The 15,169-nt window shown below is 43.7% G+C and overlaps 2 protein-coding genes across 4 annotated transcripts in view; one reads left to right on the top strand and one right to left on the bottom strand.

The window, feature by feature from the left end:
* The first annotated feature begins 1,578 nt into the window (after nucleotides 1-1,578).
* Nucleotides 1,579-8,065, top strand: C1QL3 (complement C1q like 3). Its single transcript, XM_039708683.1, has 2 exons — nucleotides 1,579-2,210; nucleotides 6,608-8,065. The coding sequence occupies exons 1-2, from the start codon at nucleotides 1,623-1,625 to the stop codon at nucleotides 6,785-6,787; spliced, it is 768 nt and encodes a 255-aa protein (XP_039564617.1). The 5' UTR covers nucleotides 1,579-1,622; the 3' UTR covers nucleotides 6,788-8,065.
* Nucleotides 6,933-15,169, bottom strand: part of PTER (phosphotriesterase related) — a 23,453-nt gene continuing 15,216 nt past the window's right edge. For 2 of the 3 annotated variants that reach the window (XM_039708663.1, XM_039708672.1), the window contains 2 exons: nucleotides 13,570-13,710; nucleotides 9,495-10,315 (listed from right to left, as the gene is read on the bottom strand). In XM_039708663.1, coding sequence (XP_039564597.1) covers nucleotides 10,105-10,315; nucleotides 13,570-13,710 — 352 coding nt within the window. In that variant the 3' untranslated portion in view covers nucleotides 9,495-10,104. Of the gene's footprint in view, nucleotides 7,992-8,916; nucleotides 10,316-13,569; nucleotides 13,711-15,169 lie in introns of those variants that run through there. The other variant, XR_005627417.1, reaches the window with a different exon arrangement.

Below are 15,169 nucleotides of genomic sequence, written 5' to 3'. Positions count from 1 at the left end.
TACCTTGTATATCTGTAAGCAGGACAAGATCTTTAATATTTTCTCTGCAACACTGCCACTAATACTGCACATTCACCTTCCCACTCAGTCACAAAGGTGCCCACCAGACCCTGGGGGAGGAGAAGCTTTTCATGCACAAAAAACCAAAAAAACCCCAAAACAACAACAACAACAAAAAAAAACCCTAGCAAAAACAACAACAACAAAAACAAACAAACAACAACAACAACAAAAAAAACAGCCTCCTTGGTTAAACAAGATTAAACAAAATGATCTGGTGCCCTTGATTTAAGCCAAAGAGGTCTTTATATCAGGTTTTAAGCATCTGGCAATTTGCATATACCCCGGACTTTTCTTCGGCTTCTAAACAAAAGGGAACACTTTCCCTCAGTGTCAGTTTGCAAGCAGAGCAGCGGCTGGCTTTAGCACCGGGAAACACTGTACCCAGTGATGAGCACGTCAATTTTAATTCACAGGAAAAAGTATTTCCTTTTCTGCCTTTATGGTTGCAATTGGGACGAGGAGGAAGAGGGAGATCCGAAATTGCCGTTAATTTCTTTATTATTGTGGGAGGTATATTTTCAAATAACTTTTACTTGGACCATTGGTAAAAGATCCCTGCATTTAAAGCGGTATTTCCCGGCAAACACTAACATGGCAAAGTGGCCTCAGGGAAGTGTTAAGCAGGAGGTGGATTGACCTTTTAATTCTCGATCGGTGACCTGAAGGGTACCCAGAGGCTGCTAAGCACGTCTCTTCCTTTCGGTCTGCTTCGGAAAGAGCTGTCATCACAAGATGCAGCTAGTGAGTGAGGCTCACGATTTCGCTGTTCATCCGTTTGCGGGAGAGGTGGGGGAGGGAGAAAAGAAAAAAAAAATATATTTCCCACACTGCCAGAGTAATGCCAAACTCTCTGTGAGTGGGAAGAGCAGAGCAGATGCTGGAATGAGATGCCAAAGCAGCTCCCCTTTCCCCTGCGCTTTTGGGTGCCTATAAATTGCTCCAGCGCGCTCGTCAGCCTCCTCCTCTCCTGGCAGGTGGCACTCGGGCAGGATCCCGCTCTCCCTTCGGCTCCGGCTCCGGCTCCGGCTTCGGCGCGGCGGCGCGGGCACTGGGCGGCGGGCACCGGGGCGGCCGGGAGGCGCGTCCCCGCTGAGGACTGTCGTCTCTGCGAAAGGAGAGAGAGAGGGAGGGAGAGAGAGAGCGAGCAGGCGAGCGGGGCGATCGCGAGAGGAAAGGCAAGTTCCAGGGAAAGTTGACTCGGACTGGCACAGCCTGCAAAAAAAAAAAAGTCGATCGCCAGCGGGAGCATAAAAGTACGGGCGGCCGGGGCGCGGCGGCAGCTCTTGCTCTCCCGCTCCGCTCCGCTCCCTCGCCCGCCCCGCGGCCGCAGCGGAGCGCCGCGACCCGCGGGATCCCCCGCGACACCGGCGGCCCTCGGGAGGGCGGCCGAGCCCCAGGGGAGCCGAGCTCGCACGGGCTCGGCGTTTTTTCGGCTCTGAGGAGGAACCCCGCCAACCATCAAGATTTTGTCCAAAAGCAGACAAGAGGATCGCCCTGCGCTGAGCCGGCTGGTGGGCAGCAGGCGGCGGCTGATAGCGGCCGGTGCGCTGGGGGTGGTGATGGTGCTGCTGCTGGTCATCCTCATCCCGGTGCTGGTCAGCTCGGCCGGCACCTCGGCGCACTACGAGATGCTCGGCACCTGCCGCATGGTCTGCGACCCCTACGGCGGCACCAAGGCGCCCAGCACGGCGGCCACGCCCGACCGCGGGCTCATGCAGTCCCTGCCCACCTTCATCCAGGGGCCCAAGGGGGAGGCCGGCCGGCCGGGCAAAGCGGGGCCGCGCGGCCCGCCGGGGGAGCCGGGGCCGCCGGGCCCGGTGGGGCCGCCGGGTGAGAAGGGCGAGCCGGGGCGGCAGGGCCTGCCGGGCCCCCCCGGGGCGCCGGGGCTGAACGCGGCGGGGGCCATCAGCGCCGCCACCTACAGCACCGTGCCCAAAATCGCCTTCTACGCCGGCCTGAAGCGGCAGCACGAGGGCTACGAGGTGCTCAAGTTCGACGACGTGGTCACCAACCTCGGCAACCACTACGATCCCACCACCGGCAAGTTCACCTGCTCCATCCCCGGCATCTACTTCTTCACCTACCATGTGCTCATGCGGGGCGGCGACGGCACCAGCATGTGGGCCGACCTCTGCAAGAACAACCAGGTGGGCGCCGCGCCGGGGCAGCCGGGGACAGGAGGGCAGGGGCCGGGGTTCCCCGAGGGAGCGGGCGCTGTGCGGGCAGCGGGCGGAGCGGCGCGGAAGGGCGGGAAGCGGGCGGGGAGGGGGAGCCGGGCGGCCCTGGAGGCGGCGCGGGTGCGTGCCGGGGGAGCGGAGCCCGAGCCCGGGCGGCGGGAGGATGGCGGGGAACCTGCCGGGAGGGCCGCCCCCCTCCGCCGCGGGTGCCCGAAGGCTGCCGAGAGCCGGGCGTTCCGCGCAGAGCCGAGGCCGCCCGGGCTGCTGGGGGAATGCGGACTCGACGCGCTCTCCTCTCCGAGAGCCGCGCCGCCGGTGCCGCTCCCAGCCCGCTGTCCCAGCGGAGCAGCTCCCGGGCCGCCCTGCGCCGCTCGCAGCTCTGCCGGGACGGGAGCGGGGGCGGGCGTACAAACAGCGCTGCCCCGCGGGGGCGAGAGGAGCCCGGCGCTCCCTCGGGGAGGGAAAGTCCCCGGCAAGAAAGGGGAGCCAGGGCCGGTGGGTGAGCTCGGGAGAGGGTGGTGCTGTGTGGGGAAGGGGTGAGGTGGGTGGGAAGAACGCAGCCACGGCACGGGACGGGGCTCCCAGCAGCGGAGCGCCGGGCTGTGCACGCTCAGCCCCCGGAGGGGTGCGAGGCTTCTCTGCCTGCCAGGAGAGCCGGTAATAGAGCGAGCTCGGCGCCCGCACACCTGAGCCCTGGCGGGCCGGTGCCGGCTGACGGACCGTGCCAGGAGGCACCGGGCGTCCGGAGAGCCCGGGCAGGGCCCGAGTCTGTCGGCGTCCCCTGGGCAGGATGGAGGCATCGGAAATAATTAAAGGCCTTGCGATGCTGCCGCCTGAAATACAGAGGAATCATCCCTTTTAATTAGGATAAACATAGCCACTGCCTGTTACATTGCCCCCTTGTAACCCCTCCTTCGCAATTTTGCGCCTGTTCTGTACGCAGTTAACAGACAGGGTTAGGCTGGCACTAATTCCTCCGGCGCTTACAGGCACCGCCATCCCTCAAGGCTCTGGATGCCCAGGGACAGTGCGAGGTGCCCAATGGTTCCCGTGTCCCCGGAGCTCCGGGGACCCGCGGCGGCTCAACAGGTCCCGCAGCGCCCGAGCCGTGCAGGCGGGCAGGGGCTGCAGGCGGGCTGGGGCTGCAGGCGGGCAGGGGCTGCAGGCGGGCAGGGGCTGCAGGCGGGCTGGGCTGGCCGCTCGGGGAGCCCGCAGCCAGCGCTGCCGCTCTCCCCGGGCTGTTCGCCCTCCGGCGGGGCGGGCTGGGGCACGGCTGGGCTCCCCGCCGTGTCCCTAGGAGTGCACGCCGTGTCCCCGCACAGCCGCGCTCGTTTGCGCGTCTCCTCCCCAGCCGAGCGCGGCCGGCTGCGGCCCTTTGTGCTCCGCGCACACCGGAGCGGCGGCGGCCGGGAAATTAATCTGATATGCCACTTAACCTTTTCTTTATGGCTCCTCAGAAGGACTGTGAAAACGGAATAATGAGGACATCAGCGGCAATTAATTAAATTAGAAAATATCTACCATAAATACTGTCTCAGCAGATAAACCAGGACTAGTAAAACTAAGTACATCCTAATGTATTAACTTAGATATCTTCCTACAAAAACAACATCCTTTACTGCAGAAATACAATTTTACTTACAATTAAAGAATTGATCTATTTTTACTCATATTTATAATGTTGTAAAAGAGTGTTTATTTTCCTGAACCTTGAAAAATAAACATGTAGCAGTGGTTTTAAAGAAGGATCCAATTACAAATATTCAATTGAACCTGAGGTCTAACCATTTCCAAATATAGGTACTTCCAGTGCCAGACATGAGACAAACTCAGAGTTATTCAAAGAAGAAAGAAAAAACCCACCTAAAGAGAGGTTCTATGTGTACATTTGTATATATTACACAAGATATTTAGGGAAATACCTGCATATCAGTGGTTTAAAATTGACCCACAGTTTTAATGCCTCAATGATTGATTAGGATTTATACTTCAAAAACTAAATGCTGATGTGACAGGCTTTATGTATATTTGTAAGGAAGCTCAGAAATTTTGAAAGTAGTTAAATGGAGTGACAAAGGCAACATTTAAAATCCAATGTTCTCTAACAATGAAAAAACCCAAAACATTGAAAACTGTACGACTTACAGAAAAAAAAAGCATTCCTAAGCAATACATATCTGAAACCTCAAGGTCCCCAATGTTACCACATTGTCTGCTTTAATAGTTATCAAGCTTGAACAGGGTGACACAGCTGAGGTATGTGTGTGCAGCTGAGAGCATAGCTTCATGAAAGAACTTACATGGAACTTGTGAAATGTATTGTCTCATAATACTTTAATTTTGAGATGCATTTACCCTCTTGCAGCAGTACACTCCATTCATTTGAGGAGAATTTATTTGAGACTGTTCTCCTAGGCTTCAAAAAGAAATTGTTCTGGCTAACCAAGCAAGAAGGTAAACCCACTAAGAATAGCATCCAGGACCTTTGCTGCTACACACAGGGCAGTAACATCTGCATTTTGGTTTCTAGACTTCCAATACCCAGAATCTTTTTTCTTTCCCAGCCAGTAGGTATTATGTAGAATCTTAGAAATGAAATATCCATTGCTGTTACAGCCAGTGTCCACATTGCTGACTCCCTCAGGATTGCCACTGATGTAATTCAAATTCTCCCTTACCATCCACAAGATTTTATACAAATCCACAAAGCAGCATTTCATTAGGAAGTAAATATGAATTTGAAAAGTCCTTTAAACCATTTTTCTCACCATAATGCAAGATACTAGCTCTCTGTGGAAGTTCTTCTACCTTGTCTGTAGCCTTTTCACTCCTCCCCACTTGCCCTTTCCGTTTCCACTGCCGGCAACCACCTCAGTCCATTATTTTCTCTGGAAGGTTTTTCCTGGGTTAATGGCTCAGAGCCTTCAACTCTGCCCTGCCAGTCACTATTCCAAAGGAAACATCCAGTACTTAGAATAATTATTGCTTAAAAAACTAGCAAAATAGATCACCTCTGTAAACAATACCAGGCAAGTCAGGACCAAAAAGTCCTGAAATAGTCGGGGTTTATCATCATGCCATGTATCAGTTTAAATTTGCAGCCTGTCACAGCTCTGCAAGCCTTTGCAGCCTTTCTCACTGTTCTTACAGGATGCATAAAGAATTTCCACCTACTGTGATTTTTAAGCTGCATAATGCCATAAGATCCTGCATGGTAAAAGAACCCCCTCCTTTTAAACATTTCAATATTAATGTGAAATCATATCACATGAAAATTTAATTTGGAAATTTATCATGTAAACTTTGAAATGAATCCATGGAAAATTGTGACTTATAGCCTATTTTTTTCAGTTCAGAGCAGAAAAAAATCCCACATATAGTACGCCAAGTCATGCATTATTACTTAGTTCAGATTTGCAATGCCACTAAATCATTTACTGCTCTGTAACTACGCTAGAACAAAGACAAGCAACAAGCAGATGACGTGTTATACTGAAATAAATCACATACAACCATGTTTAAATATTTTACCAAACAGAGTCAAATTATATATAAATGATTTGGAGACTTACAATGGCACAATGTTCATTGCTGGAAACCAACATATATCTTGAAATTACAGATTACTTCTGGTTTGCAAGAAATGTCAAATTTAATCAGTAGTGGAATACCAAGGGAGAAATAGGAAAAAAGTATATTTAAGGGAAAGTTGCAAATTAAAAGCCTTCAATGACTTGTAAATTCCAAAAATCTCTTACAGCAAATAGTGTCTTGCCTGTGATTTTTCAAAAGTGCATCTCTTAAAACACAGTGAAATTAAATGTTTGCTTACTGAAATGTGGTAATAGCAGTTTCTCCAAACTCAGACTGCTTGTGTGCATGTGTGTGTAGGGGGTGTACTTCTCGTATGCTTTTTTGCAGCATGATTCTATTGCTTAGTATGACAATAAACTGCCTCTGGAAAAAGTCCATCTTGGGAGCTCCTTGTGGATCCTCAAAATTGTCAATCACTTGTCCCACTGATACAAAAGTTACACCAATGTAAAACTGGCACAGGATCAGATCCAGTTCTCCCAACTCCAGCTATTCTTAAACATATTTACAAAAAGGCTCCAGACATCTACAGAAAATCAGGCAGTTGTGTATTCATCAGATGACTGAGAAAGGAGAATAGTATTGCTTTAGTTTCAGAAGTACAGTAGGAGAAAATAAGCAATTGCCACAGGAATAAACTACAATATACGTTGCCAGATGTTTAAAGTGGCAACTCATGCATGCTGAATAAAACTTTGAGGATATGCTTTAATTACACCAGGCAGGAAAAATTGCCTGAGTTTTCTTAACCAGCGATTCTGTATTTTGTGTAGGTTCGAGCTAGCGCGATTGCTCAGGACGCTGATCAGAACTACGACTACGCCAGTAACAGCGTGGTTCTTCACCTGGAGCCAGGAGATGAAGTTTACATTAAATTAGATGGAGGAAAAGCACATGGAGGAAACAACAACAAATACAGCACATTTTCTGGATTTATTATTTATGCTGACTGATAATGAGTAAAAAGACCCACCAAACCAGTCAAGAAGTGAAGCCTGCTCTTCTAAGCGATGGATTGCGTGGCAAAAGTCAATGAAACGAGCACCCCAGCAGAGAGTGACCACTGAACACCTCAGCAGTGGGGGGAAAAAGTTGAATGCTACCTGATTCACATCTGTACAACACAGAGAAACCTTATGTTAAAAAACCACAAACCAAGTTAAACAGATGTGCGATCCACTTCCGCCAAAGCAAATACTTCCTCATTGTTCAGTGTCCATGTGAATGAAGTTCTACATAGATCAATTTTTATAGGGAAGGAAAGCCCACCTAAGGACGCTGAGTTATTTCTTCAGTGTATATGATACTTTGATGTGTTATGATCTTGCTGCTTTATCCATACTTCAGCTTTGGTTCTTGTGACTTATCTGCTAACAATGATGCTTGGAGTCCACTCATAGTGTGGTGAGGAATGATTTTACAATAAAAGGAAGAGGTAATCAAAATACACTTTCTCTCTGCAAAGCAATTGTTTGCCTTGTACTTTTCTTACCCTTCCACTTAAAACTAGAAACTAATCAGCTTTAAGCCTTAACTTAATGTTCTGTTTTGTAGGTTTACATTAGACTTTTAATAGAAAAACAATTCAGTGGAGTCATTTAAATTTTGTCTTTCCCTTAGCTGTCCTCTAAGAGAAAAAGATAGAAGAAACACTATTTTCCCCTGAAAAATATAACAGTTGACAAACTATTCTATTGGGCCATATCCCTGATTCCACCAAAGCAAATGGCAAAACTCTCATTGCTAGTGGAAAAGGGATTTGGCTTTTAATTTGTATACATGTAAATATATATTCAGACAGTTATTACAGGCCCATTCTTGATGGTTAGTTGTGTAAATATTTAGAAAGCCTGGCATCCACACCATCAGACTAAGGCAAAGTGTTTTCTTTGCAGCAATTAGTCTTCATTAGCCTTTTAGCACTTAGTCTGTACCTGAGTTCTGTTTTAAATAAAGTAGTTACAGATTAATATACTGCAGATGTTCCACTAGAATTTCATAGGAATACAGACAACCTTTATTGTCTTAGGTGTCTTGTCTCACTGAAGTCAGTGGGAATTTTCCAACAAAGGAAGAGTGGGAGATCTGACACATGAGAAAATGCTGTCACACAGACCTTTTCCATGGAAGCTAGTACCACTTTGTGGTAAGGCATGCCTGCAAGATGGACACAGAGAAGCATATTACCAAAAATGATAACACATATGCAAAGAAAGAAGCAGATATTTACATGCAAAAAAAAAAAAGTGTGTATTAAAACCTATTTTTTCTCATTCATATAGATATAGATATATAAAGTCTCAAAGAAGCTTAATCCATATAGAGGATTAATGGCTTGGAGAATAAACTAAACAGAGATACATAGTTATAAAAATACTTTAAAATCAGTCATAGCAGTAATGTCCACAGAATTTTTTTATTCAGAAAATGGATTTATTATTTGCTTTGGTTTTGGGAGGCTATTTCTCTCAGGTTAAATCTTTCAGATTTCATTCTAAACCTAAATTTCAGCAAGATTATTAAATTTCTTTAGCACAGTTTGTTATGTTATTTATTTTTAACCTTTTGGCAAAATCAAGGTGACATTTCTGTAAATCATGAAAGAGTAACAGAGGCTACCCCTAGCATTGCTATTTCATATACTGTCACAAGCAACCTTGTCTAATGTAATATGGGTACAAACTTAGATTTATCTGCACTAAAATTTCCAAAGTGTCTGCCACTGACAAAAAAGCTCTCCAGTGCTGGCTACTCAGCAAAAGTCTGATAGAGATTTTACACATCACCCTAAAAATCTCATTTGAGTGAGTGAACCTTTTCTTAAACAGAATGCATTACTCCTTCTGTTTTGAGTCGTTCAATTCCAAACAAATGCCGAGTGAGCCCAGGCTGGCTGAGAGGATCTCCAGGCAAACTCATGCAGGGTTTGCAATGGACATGGTGCTGCCAGCTGCTTGTGTATTGTCTCACCAGACAGGCAATGCTTTTACCTTATGACAAAGTGCCAGCTCATATCTGTACACTGTAGTGCTTACTCCTGTTTAATTTCTACGAGGCAATTATTTTAGTGACAGATGTGTACCTGACTTGTCTGCTCGCTCCACTGTTGCTGTTGCTGGCCAGTGCATCCCACGGCAGTGTAGCTAGAGATTCCCTGTGTAGTGTCCAGCAGTGCTGCACCTAGAGCTAGAGATCATTCACAACCAGCAACGTGCTTTTACTACGGTGTGTATTGGTAAAGTTCAAAACTTCAAGACATACACGGTCAAATTTGAAGAAGCTTCTGAAATCACTACCACTGCTATTGGATAACACCATTTTTTGGGTAAATCACCTGCCCTGATTAAAGTTAGACAAGAGCAAAGAACACACTTTATGTGAAAGCCACATATAAGGCAAACATTTCTTCCTTTTTCATCATATCTTGATATACTGATTTGTAAAGACTTATATCACAACCTTTGTTATAACTAATACAACTCATTAAAACTGTATTATGTAATATATTTTGAGTGCTGGTGTTGCATCTTTACAAAAAGAAGCTGGTATGTGTCAAGTTTTACGTGATTGCTGTGAGACTCCAAGTTCATGATAAAAAATTAATGCAATTAGAAAAAGACAACTGTAATAATACTGCACATACTTTAAGAGGTGATCAAAATGCTTTATTCAAAAATATATTTTTCCATGTATTTTTTTACATTTTCAGTTACAATTAAGTAAATTGTTAAACTAGAAAGAAACTTTATCTTTTTTGATTTGAGATTCCTCTTGCCTTCTCTTGTCAATGGAAGCTAATTAAAACTTTCAGACCTTTCAATCAAGTATTACTCAAAGAATATGAGTATAATGAGAAGATTGACAGTATTACAAGGATTAAAATCAGCCCCTGAAGACAGGAAATTTAACTGAAAACCACAAATTTTCTTTCAAGGAAATTTCCTTCCAGGTGACACATCTTCAGAAGTAGTTTTGAGGTAACATTCAGTAACAGATTATGCTTTTGAAACAATTATTTTAAAATTTCAGTTGAAAAGATTCTGTAGGTAGGCTCATATTCAGTAAATCATTAATGAGCAAACTTTCAGATGGGAGAAAATGTAAAGACAGTACATAATTTTGATGTTCTAATTAAAAGGAAATATTACAATTAGTTTGTTTGCATCTACTTAATTTTTAGCTTTTCAAAAAATTTTTTTAAATGACTGCTCTACTGAAATCTGAATTTTATCAAGCTTCCTTATAAATCAGGCATATTTATTCATTGCTCCTACTTAAAAGTCAACCACCGCTTTGGATTTGCTAGGAGTATTTTATCAATTTTATCTTGGGATATGCCTCTAATTAGCATTTTAGGAACTATATTTTTTAAAATATGTGAATATCCATGACCTCCATATTTCATCAACCTGTTCTTGGTGTGCACATCATGAGCCATCAGAATTCTGTCTTCATAGCCTTCATCAATCAGCATACGGATCCTGCAAAAGTTGGAAGCATCCCTGTCAGTGAAAGTTCTCACTGCAACAGCATTTACACTTCTTACATTACTGTACTGCTGGACTGTATTATAAGAGAAAATACTCAGGTGCTCAGAGGATTATACCCCTTACATTTACCTGAAAATAAAATACATTTTTTATTGCACGAAAAATATCCCAACTCTGAAAACGCACCACCACTTACATCAAAATGGAGAAGTAAAACTTTGCTTTTGGCACATGACTTTGCATTTCCAGACCCATAAATTCCACAGAGGAATTCAAGAACTTCAGCATCACCACGCACGGGACACAGGTTTTATATAAATGAGGAAATAATAACTTTCTACATAAATTCCTTCTCAGCAGGTTACTTTTTGCTGCTGTCACAAAGCTGGTCCCATTACATTTACTAATGACCAGACTCTGTGTGTGACAGGTCTTTTAAAGGAGCCTGGCTCAATTACATAAATACTTTCGTATCTTCAGTTGAATCCCATTTAGCAAAGCAGGTTAATAAAAAGCTGAAGTTGCCAGTATTATACTCCACATAGACAGTTATCATCAAAACACACTGCAAAGATGTTCATTAAAGAAGACAAAGAAGACTGGCATGGCACAGCACATGCCAGGAAACAAGGGGCATTAATTAATATGGCAGTGCAGCTAAAGAGCCTTGGCAAAATGACAAGTCAGCTTGGAAAAAGAAGTAATCCTTCTGATCACACTCTTGTAGCAGGACTACTACAAGTCCTTCTGCTTCACGTTTCATTCAGGTAGCCTTACTCCTTAATCAGCTAATTTTTTTAGCATTTATGTTATGTGGATGTCTACACTCCTGTATTGCATGACTGTCAAGTTTCTCAGTAAGCTTCCATTTAGTTTGGCAGAGGCTTGCAGCACTGAAGTGTCAGAGACTGACAGACCAGCCCTGGAAAGTGCTCATTCCTCATGAAGGTCTCCAATTCCATCACTTGTCAGCACTGTGAAGTTCTAATTCTTACCTTCATGACAATGCTTTTACCAGCAATTAAAAAAAAACAAAAAACTAGCCTCACAAGTACCCACACTGTATCTGAAAGCCCTTACTGACAGTTTTTATTACAGGTAATTACAAGGAGATACACATAGCAGGATCAAATCAGCAGAAAGAAGGCAAATAGGATAGAATTTGGTAAAATGTTATTGTTTTTCAAAAACCCTCCATACATTGTGCCATACAGTGCACAACACTACATAAACCATAGTCTTACATCACAAGAATCTCCTCCAGCCTGAAATACAGTGAGACCACAAGCCAACCAGAGAGTAATGGGACTAGAAGGACTAAGTTTTTGCTGACCAAACAAATTATTAGAACCACCTACTCTAATATTAGACTCATTTAATGGGCTGGGGAGGCATATGATTCTTTCCATTCTGTATCCATTGCTCCTTTTTGCTCATTCCTCTGTATTAGTACATGCTTCTGACTCCAACCTGCCCAAGAACAGAAGTCAGTGTTTTGCTTGTATTGGCAGCAGACTGCAGCCAAACTGCTGAAGTACACAGACAGCTAAACTGTGTTAAGTAGGTATGTTACGACTACAGAAGTTTGTGTTTTAAACAAAAAAGATGTGAACAAGTATTTTCAATTCAGTATTTTCATCTAGAGGTCAATTTGACTTCTACCTCTGTGGTGCTACTTCACAAAACAAAACCCTAAGGAGATTGCCCCAGGTATCCTTAGTCCACGGTGGGTACATCGATATAACTCAAATACACATTCTCACGCTGTGCAGTGAGAAGACAAACCTTTCATATTTTCTTCCTTTGAACAGCCTGCTGCAAGTAATATTCAGACACTAGAGAGTTTCAGGAGAGATAATGGTGGCTGAGCAGGTATCCTGGATGGAATGAAAACTGTGCCATAGTTGAACATGCACTTGTTAACCAAGGCTTAGTCCAGTCCTCTCTAAATATTCCCCAGTGCTTCTGTAGATGCTGACTTTCCATGGCCCAGGAGAGGGCAGGAGGCACAGCACAGGAAGCAATTTTACTCATTCTAAAAGTGAAAACTGTGGATTCCTTGCAACAGTTTAAAATACTGAGTGCAAGATTGAGAGCATTGTCAAGAGAGAAACAATTTCTAGTGTGAAAAAGAGCAGCAAATGCTTGGGAGGCTGGAAGAATAGCCACAGCACCTTCTTAGAAGAGAACAGTTTGAAAACAGATTAGTTTCAAGATTAATCTGACAATGAGGGGGAGGGAAACTGTCTGAGATGTAAGGGAAAGCTAGAAGTTACTTCATTAGTAATCAGCAATCATAAAATCTTTCTCATCAAGGAGAGTGAAAGAACTGTTTGTGACTCTGGAAGGTAAAAAGACACAGGCAGGATGGCAACCCACCCTCAGACACCTGCCACTTCACTGCTCACAAACACTGTGGACAAACAGCATGGCAGCATCACACCTCCAGATGGAGAGGAAGGAGTGAGGTGTCCATTCCCAGCTGATCCTACCTTCTCTCAGACAGTTTTTGTACAGAATGTATCTCCTTGGCAAAACTTTGTGTTAGCACAGCACAACAGATTGGCCGTGCAGCTGAGCTGAGACCGCAGGTGCTGATGAGAAGCAGGGAAGAGGTATCCTGCCAGTGGGACCAATATTTTCACATTGTGAGTGAGTGTGAGGAGAATGGGAGCTCTGAAGAGACAGGAATCACATTCTTCAAAACAGAGAAAGGGCAAAAGGACAGTGGGAGGAAAGGTGATGAAGTGCTTGGAAGAAAAAAGGCAGTTTTCCAGGATGGAAGCACAAATCTATCCAAAACAACCAATGTTGTTGAGATAAAAAAGGGTCAGATGATATTTAGTAGCAGCACTAAGTTTCCAATACCATGTTTCAAATAGAAGTACTTAATCTTAACATAAATGCAGTATTGTCATCCTTTTCCTTTTTACAGACTGTATATATTTGACCAGATCAGCATGGAATTAGGACAGAGAATGAAGTTTAAAAAGCTCTTGACCTTCTTCTCAAGTAACTTCCTACAACACTATGATTCTGCACCTTCCTCTCAGACAGAAGAAATTATACATGCTGCTCTAACCATGTGACAGCAGCAGGGGAAATGGCATTATTTCAGTATGATAGAAGACAGTTTTGAACAACAAGCAGAGTCACTCTGTGATGGTCTTAAAACAAGTATTTTTTTATCAATAATATTTTTTATCAATGGCCATGCTATAGTTAAACATCACGGGAGAAGATACCTTGCAATTCTCTCATTGTCGTTCGGCATGTCGATATCTGGATGGAACTGGTAATGAAGGAACTCTGTACCAAACAGGTCATACTCTAAGTAACATCCAAACTTAGCAAATTCCAGAAGTTTCTTTTTATCAAAGATGGTCCTGCAGAACATATGTAACACAGAGTCAGCACTGTAACAGGAATAAAACATCTTATGGTATGAGGACAGGTACTTTGTGATCTCCTACTTGCAAGGAAAAAACCAAATAATCTACAATATAATTCACCCATTTGAAAAACAGGACTCCTGTTTGACACATGCAACTTAAGACTATACACAGCATTGTCCTTCTTACATTCATTTGGGATTTCATGCATTAAAAAACAAAAACAAAACCAACTCTTTCCCCATGAAATAATGAAAGCCTCTACAATAATCTTTAAACAGAAACAGGAAAGTTACTTACTTTTGATATCATTAACCCTCTCAACAGAAACCTAACAAGGAAGGACATTTAAGGAGGAGGTTAATTCATAGTGATATTAAAAAAAAAAAAAAAGACAATGGATTACTCACACAAGACAGATTTACTTTCCCAAAAGAGTTACAGGAGACAGCTTCACCCAGGGCTTGCTTCATCCATCACACACCAGTAATATACAACTTTGTCTTTAGTTTCTATTCTGTACAGTGATGTTTCTAGATTGCCATTAGAACAGCAATATATCATTGTTTGCACTGGGATCTGGCCAGAACGCCTTAAGGAAACGCTCTCACCAAAATACATAATGGCACTATGAATATCTGGGACATGGGCTTTGCAACAGATTTGAAAATTGAAGGAACAAAGCTTCTAGCACCTCTCACTCATTTGGAAAAGAACAGCAACAGAAGAGTTCTCTGGAATATTTTGGGTTTTCTTTGAACCATTTTTACCACGTGTATAAACTGTTCAAAGAAAAACAAAAACACACAAGTGATACAATTTTATCTTTATAGCTGCTAAACAATTTTTTTTAAAGAAGAAACCACATTTCCACAAGAGCAGTACAGTTAACCAAAAGGGCAGTAGTTTGAGTTTTTTTTAATTATTGCTGATATTAATGTCACAAAGCAGTTTTACCTTATACAATTACATCACAGTCTGTTGCTATGGAAATGACTGATGTCATAATTTCAATATTATGACTTAACAACCGATCAAGTAGGAGGAACAGATGGGTTGAGAGAGAGAGAATCCATGTTCAAACAAGCCTGCCATCAGCAGGAGTGTAAGACTTGCCAACTGTAATTAATAAAAAATGTTATTTTAAAATAAATGTTACAGTTTACAGAGACTGAACATTTATCACCAAATGAGTTTTCAAAGTGCAGAGCAAAAGAACAGATTATTTTAGATCCAGCCCAGCTCAGTTCACAGGGAGACAATTGCCAAGACTATTCAATCCTGTGCAGGTGGCAAAAAATACCTAACAATCTATTCCAAAATCAGAGCCAGAACAGTTTATTTTGAAAACTATTGTTATTGTTATGCTTTTGGGTGCTCTGTCCCAACGAAGAGCCAGAGAACTTAGTTTCCCCAGCCACTGGGTCCCATTGTGAGCCACAAGGATGTAGCA

This window comes from Passer montanus, unplaced genomic scaffold (assembly GCF_014805655.1).
Source record: "Passer montanus isolate IOZ18808 unplaced genomic scaffold, ASM1480565v1 scaffold10, whole genome shotgun sequence".
In the NCBI taxonomy this organism is placed as follows: domain Eukaryota; kingdom Metazoa; phylum Chordata; class Aves; order Passeriformes; family Passeridae; genus Passer; species Passer montanus.
The sequence above is the reverse complement of the archived record's forward strand: the minus strand, read 5'-3'. Positions and strand labels throughout refer to the sequence as shown.

Excerpts from the sequence above, each read along its gene's own strand:
- C1QL3 (XM_039708683.1), top strand. The coding sequence starts at position 1,623 with ATGGTGCTGCTGCTGGTCATCCTCATCCCGGTGCTGGTCAGCTCGGCC. Across the intron at positions 2,211-6,607 it reads ACCTCTGCAAGAACAACCAG|GTTCGAGCTAGCGCGATTGC; the intron begins GTGGGCGCCGCG and ends TATTTTGTGTAG.